The sequence below is a fragment of the Ambystoma mexicanum genome, chromosome 1p (assembly GCF_040938575.1).
Source record: "Ambystoma mexicanum isolate Mex_15411 chromosome 1p, UKY_AmexF1_1, whole genome shotgun sequence".
NCBI classification, from domain to species: Eukaryota; Metazoa; Chordata; class Amphibia; order Caudata; family Ambystomatidae; genus Ambystoma; species Ambystoma mexicanum.
In genome coordinates, this window is record NC_090921.1 from 1,229,731,435 (window position 1) to 1,229,741,696 (window position 10,262).

The 10,262-nt window shown below is 46.5% G+C and overlaps 1 protein-coding gene across 1 annotated transcript in view; it reads left to right on the forward strand.

The window, feature by feature from the left end:
• Positions 1-9,476, forward strand: part of LOC138452311 (beta-1,4-galactosyltransferase 3-like) — a 332,033-nt gene extending 322,557 nt beyond the window's left edge. The window contains exon 7 of the mRNA XM_069604963.1: positions 8,098-9,476. Coding sequence (XP_069461064.1) covers positions 8,098-8,248 — 151 coding nt within the window. The 3' untranslated portion in view covers positions 8,249-9,476. The remainder of the gene's footprint in view (positions 1-8,097) is intronic.
• Positions 9,477-10,262: the final 786 nt, after the last annotated feature.

The window sequence follows — 10,262 nt, forward strand, 5'->3', positions numbered from 1 at the left end:
GCACCATCCACTATTCCTGCAACACCTATTCCAGATCCCACAGTGCCGCAGCCTGAAGCAAATATTCAGCCAATCCCATGACTAACAAAAAAGGCTGGACCCCGAACACACACATGTCCTCTTTGATGCATCCTTCTGCACCAGTGTTTTCTCCAGATTGGCGACTTCACAGCCCCACAAACTATCCTTGGCCATACTTGATTAAACAGTTGTTACTCATTTAGCACATGCCTCATTCCAAAGCACAGACGTGGAGCTTAAATCAAAGGTTCCCAAGGAGTCCTTTGACTGTGGTCACGCAAGGTCAGTTGGCTGTTGTCAATGCAGCATTAGGGAATGGTAAAAGTGCAGTACAACACCATAAGTCTTCACACAAGAGGCCTTTGGCTGCCGGAGGAGAAGACCTTGCACATCGTTCTGGAGCTACAGGCAGTGTTTCTAGCCCTCGACTCGTTCCTGCCGTCCCTCAAGGGCGAGATGGTGTAGATCTTTACAGACAATACCACTGTGATGTTTTTACGTCAAAAACCAGGCGGTCATCAGATCCCCAGTGCTCTCCAAGAGGCGCAGGGCCTATTGCATTGGGCCGTCGCCCAGGGGATGTTTCTCATCCTGTTTCAACTGGCAGGAGTAAAGAACACAGACACCGACTCTCTGAGCAGGGAGCTTTGCTCTTGCCACGAATGGGAACTTCAGCAGGACCTAGTGGATAACCTGTCCCTCAAATGGGGCAATCCCCAGACTGACTTGTTTGCAATGGCGATGAACACCAAGTGTCGGAGGTTTGCCAGCAGGTTCCCCCAACAGGGGAGCATGGGGGACACATTCTCATGGGAAGGCCTTTCTGTATGTTGCCGTTGTTACTTCGAGCCATCAGTCAACTCCGACGGTACCAGTGCCGTATGATCTTCGTCTCCCCAGTGTGGCTAAGGCAGATCTGGTACCCGGACCTTCTCAGCATGTCAGCGTCCCCACCAGTCAAGCTGCCAGTCGTCTTGGATCTTGTCGCTAGGGAAGGAGGCGCCATTCTTCACCAGGGTCCATGAACCTTAAAGCCTGGCTCCTGCAGCGCTAGAATTCGGTGGCTACGATATCCCGGCGGACTGCAAAGAAGTTCTCGCCAAGGCTAGAGCATAGTCTACTTTGAACTGCTATGGACTCGTGCAAGAGATTTGCTATTTGGTGCCATTCTCAGAAGATCGACCCTCTGAGGGTCAAGGCCCCTCGGGTGCTTCCGTATTTGCTGTCGTTGGCCAAATCTGGGCTGGCTCACGCCTCCAAGGTTCATCTGGCGGCTATCTCCTGCTACACCAGATCTCCAGGACGACACTCCTTGTGGTTGTACCGGTTGGTCACGGAATTAGTCAAGGGACTATTCACTAGTTCGCGCCGGTGAAGACTCCGAGCCCGGCGTGGGAGCTCAATGTGGTACTTGCTAAGCACATGGGACCCCCGTTCGAGCCTATGCATTCTGTTCCACTCAAGTTTCTGTCGTGTAAAACTGCTTTTCTCGTGGCCATCACCTCTGCCTGATGAGGTGAGATCCAGGCCCTCTCCTGTAAAAAGAAACCACCTCATCTGACTTTCCACAGGACAAGGGTGGTGCTGAGGACGCACCCTTCCTTCATGCCCAAGGTGCCGTCGGACTTTGATCTAAACGAGCCCTTGGTGTTGCCTTTGTTTTTTTTCTGACTCCTTTGTTGCCGGCTGAAAGGACTTTGCACTTGCTGGATGTCGCTAGAGCGCTGAAGTTTTATGTGGCCCGCACGAAGAGTTTCCGGAGGACTTCTCAGCTCTTTGTGAACTTTGGACCTGTGAACCATGAGAAGGCCCTGTCCAAGGCTTCCATTTGTAGATGGCTCTCCGGCTGTATCACTCACTGTCACCGGTTGGCAAACCAACTGCTGCCTGTCCGGTGTGCCCCTGCTGGACATATGCAAGGCAGCTACGTGGAGGTCGACTCACACATTCACGAAATTCTACTGCGTTGACGGGGATTCCAGGGAGGAGTCAAGAGTTGGCCAAGCAGTGCTGCTCAACCTGTTTGCTTGAAGGTGAGCCTGGTGAGGAGGTAAGAGATGCTTATGTTGAGCCTTGCCACCTCCCGTGGTTGTGCATGTGTGTACTGCTATGTATTCTTTATTCGTGAGCAAGTGAATCCTTGCCAGACTCCATGCTGTGCTGGGGCAGGAACAAGTTACTTACCTGGAACTGTTCTTTAGCAAGGGTCTGGCATGGATTCACATGCAACCCTCCAGCCTACCCCTCTGCGGCTCTTCTCCTGGTCCTACTTCCACTTTATGTGCTACCAAATCTGAAGATGGCTGCCAGAGGAGGAGCTTAGGTAGAGGGCAGTCATTGGCTGGGGGCAGTATGACCCAGAGCTCAGTGATTGGTTGTTGGGAGAAAGACAGTTCAGAAATGAAACAAACTGTTTTTTTTTCTTGACCAAGGATTCCCAGCCTGACGACAGGGAAAATTCATGAGCATGTGAATCCATGCCAGACCCATACTGGAGAACAGTTACAGGTAAGTAACTTGTTCCTCCCCCCCAACACCGCTACTGAGCAGGCTAGTGAACAAGATGCACCAGTAACAAGTGACACTAGTCCTAGTTGCTCATACGTGGACAAGACATCCTTGGTTTCCACATCTGTGCAAACTGCGATGTGCAATCCAATCAAACTCCTGTGCCCCTACAACATGCTCTAGCAGCACGGGGGACAACGTTCCACCCACACCCTCAGTCTATGAACGTGGCAGCTTAATTCTTGAAGTCCTAGAATTTGGCCATTTAAAACTACCTCAAATGTGTATGGAAATCCTCCAGGAGGCACGAAAACAAAAAAAAAATCAGACACTGTTATTTTAACAGATGGAAAAGATTTGTAATATGGTGCCAGTCAAAAAATGTAACCCAAACGAATGTACTCTCACATACTCATACGTCCCGTCCCCTTTCCTCCATGATGTATGGGCGTCCCTTGCTAGGGACGGGAGACAGAACCTTTTTACCAGAAAAATCATCTTCTTTTTCAATTTAGATGTGCATGGGTGCACAGCCCTGGGGGCATGCAATTCCCTGAATGCGTCCACTTGCGCCACTCAGTCCTATTTTCGACGTCGACTGGAATGGAACGCTTTAACCGGTGCTCCTGAGTTAGGCCTCTGGCCTAGTAATTCCATGCGCTCTTCCCCCGGAAGTATTCTTGTCTTTTTTTCTTTCAATTATCAGGTACTGCTTTGTCCTCTGGTGCCACGCTCATCCCCGACACATGATGACAGCGGGCTTCAGCAGGTGTTTTAGCCTGCGAGGGTCCCTTTCCCAAAATCCAACCCCCACGCCCTCTGCCTCCGCCCAGACCACGGCTGGGACGGCTGTACCTCGTGCAACGCCTTGACTCTGCCCACACTCCAGAACCGACTAACCAGGTGTGGGGACCTCTTCGGAAGATCGCCTCCAGAGGATCTCAAAGTGTTTGTGAAGCAGAAGACGAGGCCCAGGGTAGGAGCCCTGTTCTCCTCTGCACCCAGCAAGGGTGACTCCTTCCCAGGGAAGCGCCCAAGCGGGAGGAACCTAATGGGTCCTAAAACCAGCAACAACACTGAGGCTGCTCCAGCAACCGACATCAGGCCCAGGGTCCGCAAGAACCTATCAGTGCTATCCCAGAGTGGCCGCAAGGCTCCATTACCAGGTCTCATCCCGAGGGGCTACACCCTAACACCAGACCCATGTCTGAGGGGGTGCCTGCATGCAGCACTACCGGCACCACTGCCGAGGGCACTCTGCCTACCAGACCCCGTCCTGAGATGTAGGGTAGGCATCGATAAACACTGGTGGAAGCCGGTCCGAGCGCAGCAAGTTCCACGATGCAGCCACGGAGCAAAACAAATGGCCGTCGGGCCAGACAAAATGGCAGCTCATCCGATGCCTTTTCCCTTCGGAGACCAGGCAGGGGAAAGAGCTTCCAGGTGGGGTTGGTCAATCCATGTCACTTGGACATCAGATCTATCCACATCTCAGGACAGGTATAATTCGCCCTATACAGTGAGACAGGGCACGCCCAGGACACAGCAGCCTCAGGGCCTGACCCCTATGCCTGTAACATCAGGCACCCCTCCGGCCTATGAAGACAGGTTCTTCCAGAAGTTCCTTGCACTCATGAGATCACCACAGACGGGTACCATCCTCGGACGTGCATCCTCCTGTACAGCCGCAAGCACCCACGGCCACGCTGCCCCTTGGTCCAGCTCAGCCCACACCTCCCATGCCTTTACCAGTCCCAGCACCCCTGGCTCCCATGCCAGTGCCATTCACGACCCTCTCCCACCTCAGCAGCCGCCTGCACTGATACTCTGCACGGCACAGCTGTCTGCGACCCGGACACTCCATTGTCGGCCAAGTCTTTTATCGAACAGCTGGTGGGCCTGGCTGAGTACCTAGGAATCCCGCAGCCACAGTTCAACTGGAGGCTTAGGTACTGGCTGAGGTTCTTAGGCTATGCCCTACTGCTAGAACAGGAATCCCACTTCAGAAGAACGTAAGGGTGGCTCAAGCCACACTCTACACAAACTACCAATAGGCATTTTGATGCTAAATACAGGCAAACTGAAGGGGACACCCCTCTTATTGTCAGCGCACCCCCAACCACATTCCTCTGCGATGGCAGCAGTATCACCACTGTACTCCAAACCGCAATCTTCGTCAGCGACTTCGGCCTCCGCATCTTGGGCAAGTAGGGAAAGAAATTGGAGGCGTTCAGCAAGAAAATGTATTCCAACACCACTCCCTGCACCAGGCCAACGCAGATGCCATGTTGGCGGCTGTCAACTAGAATCTATGGTGGGAGATAGCCGATTTCCTCCCTGAGCTTCCTACCCACAGCCAGGCCTGCTTCAAGGCCGAGCTGGCTGATGCTAAAATCTTGGCACAATGTCTTGTGGAGATGTAAAAATACAGACTTGCACCTAGGCTCCCCTGGATGCTCTGCACCCTGGTTGGGGGGGGTTTGATTGGCCCATGCCCTACGTAAATGAAGAACATTATCATGGATTAATGGTGCTTTAAATATTTCAAATGTCATTGCCCATTTTATTTGGCAGTATTGTGCTCATTAATGCAGCACCTGCTACAGAAACACTGCTCTGGGCGCTCGCACCTTATTCCCTGACTACCTATGCAAGACCGCAGGATCTGGTGATGCCCCTCCCACCCAGGATTGTCATCTGGTCACATGAACTCTTGTGACCTCAGCGTCTATATACTCATTCTCCCTAGGCTTTCTTAGCTCTAGCCGTCCCTTCCAAAAGGTAGCATGACTTAAGGGAAACTCATTCTGTTTTCTCCTGTTTGATATGATCTTGCCATTTCATGTCCTCAAACCCCACTGCTGCCTGTAATGCCACCATACAACCCTCCTTCTCTATCCATCTTCGATGTTGCTTACTGCATTCCTTTTCATCACAAAGCTTTCTGCATTTTTTCCTCCATCTGTTCCTTACTACAGCTCTGCTTTCCTTCGTTTTGCCCATGTCTGCTGCCATTCCTACTCGCAAGTCTAAACACCTCTTCCCACCAGTGTAACTAACTGGTCTGATGTAATCCCTATTCCTTATAGCTCTTCTTACCCGATTCCCCAATCATTCCCATAAGGCTTCTTAATGCCTGATCTTTTTGCAACAAATCCCACATGCTCCTCAACACGTTTCTTACATCCTCCTTTTGTAATGGTTTCTGCCCATTGTGCCAGATTAGTAAAGGGTGGGGGAACGGTTTCCCCTCTCTTCCTATACTTTAATTCCACATCCTACTTGCCTCCCCTCATTCACTTCCTTTAAATTTCATTCCACCTCTTTCTCTAAACCATGTCCCACTTTATTAACTGTCTACTATCCTCCTGCACACTTCTTTCTAAGATGACCTCAATTCCATTATTCCCTCTTTTCTTCCTTCACCCTCCCCTTTCTTTCTCCTCTGTGATATCAATCTTCAACGCCTTACTTTGCATGCTTCCCTCTCCTCCTCTCTCATTGCTCTATTCCTATCACATTGTTCAGTACTCCTCGCCTCTACACATACAGGCTCCTTCTTCAACCTGAGGTTTACCTCTCCTGTCTGTCCACAATCTCTGCCACTCCCTTCATCTCTTCAGACTACTTAATATCCTTATCATTATTAGTCCCCCATCCCGACTGTATCTGCGAATTGCCATTCTACCTTCACCTGTATAACCTCAGATCTTTCAGCTCCCCTTTCTGCTTCCCCTCCCTCTCTCCCAGAATGTGCTCTTCTCTGTTGACTCTGCCCTTTTAGCCCTTAAATCTGATCTCATCCCCAACGATTGACTCTCACCACATGCATTCTCTTTTCAGCCCTCCTACAACCCCCCCTCAACCTTGGCTTACATCTGGCCGCCTTTCTGTCTGATCCTCACTGTGGTGACCCAAACAGCCTTTAGTAAAATGCCCCATTAATCTGCTGATATTGCTTTGCTCATTGTGCCCCGCTCTTCATATTACTCATTAGTAAATGCAATAAATACTATTTTATGAACTCATTCTTCCTTTCGCCTGACCCTCTAACTTCTTTCAGCTCTGTAATCGCATTCCATCATCTCTGACACCAGAGTCTTCTCTGGCCTCTTTTCTTTCCCTCTGTGAAGTTGATCAGTTACGGGTATCGTTCTTCACAGCCAAGTCTGTTGAAGTCCCTTCTCCTCTTTGGTCTACTTTTTGTTACTCCCCCTAAATCGGACACTGCTTTCAACCTATCCCATCGACCCACTGCCTTCACCTCTAACCTGAAGTATTTCCTCACTGTCCTAACCTTATTTATTAGCATTTCTCTTTCCTCTGCTGTTTTCCTTTGCAACTTTAAACATGCAGTTATTCTGCCGATTCTAAAAAACAGCCCTTTCTTGATTCATCCCTCCCTGCTAACATTCGTCCCATTCCTATTCTTCCATTCCTCTCCAAGATTCTGAACGGATCATGTATTCTGGTGCTGAGGGAGTAGAGTGAAGCTTGGGATATGCTTCAATCAGGCCGTCCCCTTCACTCTACCTGAACTGCTCTCCTCAATTTTTGCAACTCATCCTTAACAGCACAACTCTTTGAACGTTCATTCGTATTGACCTTTCTGGTACATTTGACACGGTTGATCACTTCACTCTTCGTATTTATTCTTCACTGGGCTTCTCCTGTCCTGTTCATCAATGGTTCAATCTCATCTAACCTAATGCTGGAGAAAAAACAAGCTGCTTATTTGTAATGGTTGTTCTCTAGCTATTGAAACTTTCATAGATTCACATGCATCCCTATGAGGCTTCTGGAATCTGACTTTTTCATAATATCGTGCTACAAAAGTAGCTTTTAGAATCTGAAGATGGCTCCCAGAGGAGGAGCTTCGCGCCCAGTTGGAAAGTGATCAAGTTACACACTGGTTGATAGGTTGCAAGTTAAAAGTTTGTTCTTGCAGCTAGATATTTGTTTTACCCAGGATTCCCAGCCTGAAGGGAAATTATTCTGTGGATGTAGATCTATGAACATTTGCAATGCTGGAAAACCACTGTTAGAAATATGTATCTTCTCTATATAAACCAGACCATTCAAAGTATCGTTCAGAAAATAGTCCATGCCAAAGCAACAAAACAATAACTTAAACTTATTTCTGTCTTTGCCACCAACTTTCACTTATTTCTCTCGTGTGCACAGTATATGCCACTCAGCCGGTCTATATTTTATTAATCTGAAAATACTTGATTTATGATGGGGCAGTCTTAACAAGTCCTTCAAGAAATGTAGGGAATAGCAGCAAGCAAGACGTAGGTTTAGCTGAACTTCTTGCAGTTTGTTTTTACTAAGCCTTTACGGCCATACCATAGTTAGTTTTACCAGCCTTTAAGATTTGAACTATTCTATTTCCATCATGTGTATACAAGTCTAGTACGTACAGTTAAGAAAAACATTTAAAGTTCACCAATTAACAACCTTATCTCGAATGGATTCTGATAATTTCATAGTTTTTAATGAATTGATAACAATTTAATTGTAATTTGAAAGGCTAGAACTAACATTTTGTTTTATCCTCATTTCTAGATTTAACTTACTTGCGAAAACCAGACGGACGTGGAAACAAGATGGCATGAATTCTCTTGAATACAAACTGCTGGCCACAGAGCATCTCCCACTTTTCACAAACATCACAGTGGACATTGGGTTTGACAAAACAACCCGACGTCCATCGTGATATCCGCCAAGGTGGAGCAACTTCTATTGAGGCTTAAAAAAAGCATACATCTCTGCAGTGCAGTGATGTATATATTCTCCTGAAATCATGACTGTACACACAGCTTTTCAGTGATCTCTTTTTTTTTTAATGAACCTTAGTGTGCTAAACTGGAAAACCAAAGAATTAACCAAGGATTTGGATGTATGTCAACCTTGCTAATGCAGAAGCAATTCAGGTTGGCTGATTGTATAGTACAGTACACTGCGTTGATGTTTTGGATTCTCCAATCCACATATGGTGGTCTTAATGTAACAAAGGAACATTTCAAATTATTTGGCTTCGCCAAGCTGTGCTGGATTTGAAGGCTATGGTGATATCATGTGAACTTATCTCAGGAACAGTGCTAGCCACTGCCTACCGAAAAGAGATCCCGATTCTGTGGAAGCGTCGGTCATTCCATCCTCTTCAGGAATTCTCAGCATAAGGTGGCATCATTTTTAACTTGCCAGTGCTGTTTTTAACAGTATTCATTTGTTTCCATATTGTCATATTCAAATTACACCGCTGATGATTGAAAGTGGCAAGGTGTATGATCATGGTTACAATCTCCTGAGCCTCAGACTGGTCTGTGGTTAAATCCTTTGCTGTACAACAAATCACATAAAGTGCAATTTCTTTCTCTTTTTTAAAGAGAACTTTCTACACTGAATAGGTTAATGTTTCTGATGTTTTGTATCTATATCTAATTGCAACTGGTTACTTTTTAAAAACTAGATGGGTGAGATTTTCATCTGAAAAGAAATGGCATATTTCAACCTTTTCATTATTCCTTCATAAATAATTCACTTATTTTACTGTATCAATACCTGCCTATCTGGTAACGCTGTCTGTCATTAAGTGCTTCTTCAATTACGTTGTGGTTATTTTTCTTTTAATGCAGAAGCATCCTTTATGCCTTACATTTTGTATTATTGCTTGCAGTGAATACTTTTGCAAGAATGGGTTATTCTAATTTCATGTGACTTGCATTGGCACCTTCGATCGGTTGGATACACATGTAGTGACACAGCTGATGGGTGTTGGGGAAGTATTGATAAACTTGATGTGTCACTAATGTGCATGCAAATTTACGACTTGCGCTGCCTTTAAAGATACAACTTTTGTCATAGTGGGCTATTCACAACAAATTTTGTACACTGACAGCACTTTAGGGAAGACTTAAGCTAAATAAAGTGAAGTGTCCTGAGTTCCCGTATTGTTGGTGGATTCAGTGGAACTGATATAGTTCCATTGTAACAGGCCAAGCTTTTCAGTAACTCCCATGTTCTGTTCTGCTGTAGGAATTCAGTGGGAACTTGATACACTTGTGCATTTGAAGTTGAAAAACGGCCTATACAATTGCTGTGCTGTTGCTTATATGCGCCATGGGCAGCCTGCCCGGTTTCCAGTGTGAACTGGGCCTGATTAGCAAATCTAAAGCTCCAGAGTTGTGATGTGTGTGTGGTCCTGTGCATATGGAGCTTTTTGGAATACTGGAAAGCAATTGAAGAATGAGGACTTCCCACTATTGTGGGCGACGTGACATCTTCTGGTTGGCTGATTGTATTCACTTACAAATTTGCAACAGACTAGGACTTTAGTTTCCGTTATTATGGTTCCTTTCTTTTAGTTACCAAATTATGTATGAAGCAGTTTTTGGGAAGATTACAAAGTGGATTTTGCTGGATGGGGGGGAAGGGGATGTTGGAATGGGAGGGCAATCGGGTGCTAGATTTCTGTACCTCTTTTCATACTCATCCCTATGTTAGTGGCATGCTTTTTATTGGTCATTCTGTTTTTTGGTTGCAAAGCAACACATATGGATGCAAAGATGAAACTAAACTTGGTTTAAGAAATTCAATTCAGTTCAGTTTCTAGTTCTCCTAAATTAAATTGCTTCTTTTGGCAGGCATTTTTATATATGAAGGAAAACCAAGAGTTGTTGAAACATGTTAAAAGGATTGTAAAATAAATTAAAAAAAAAAAAGCTTCC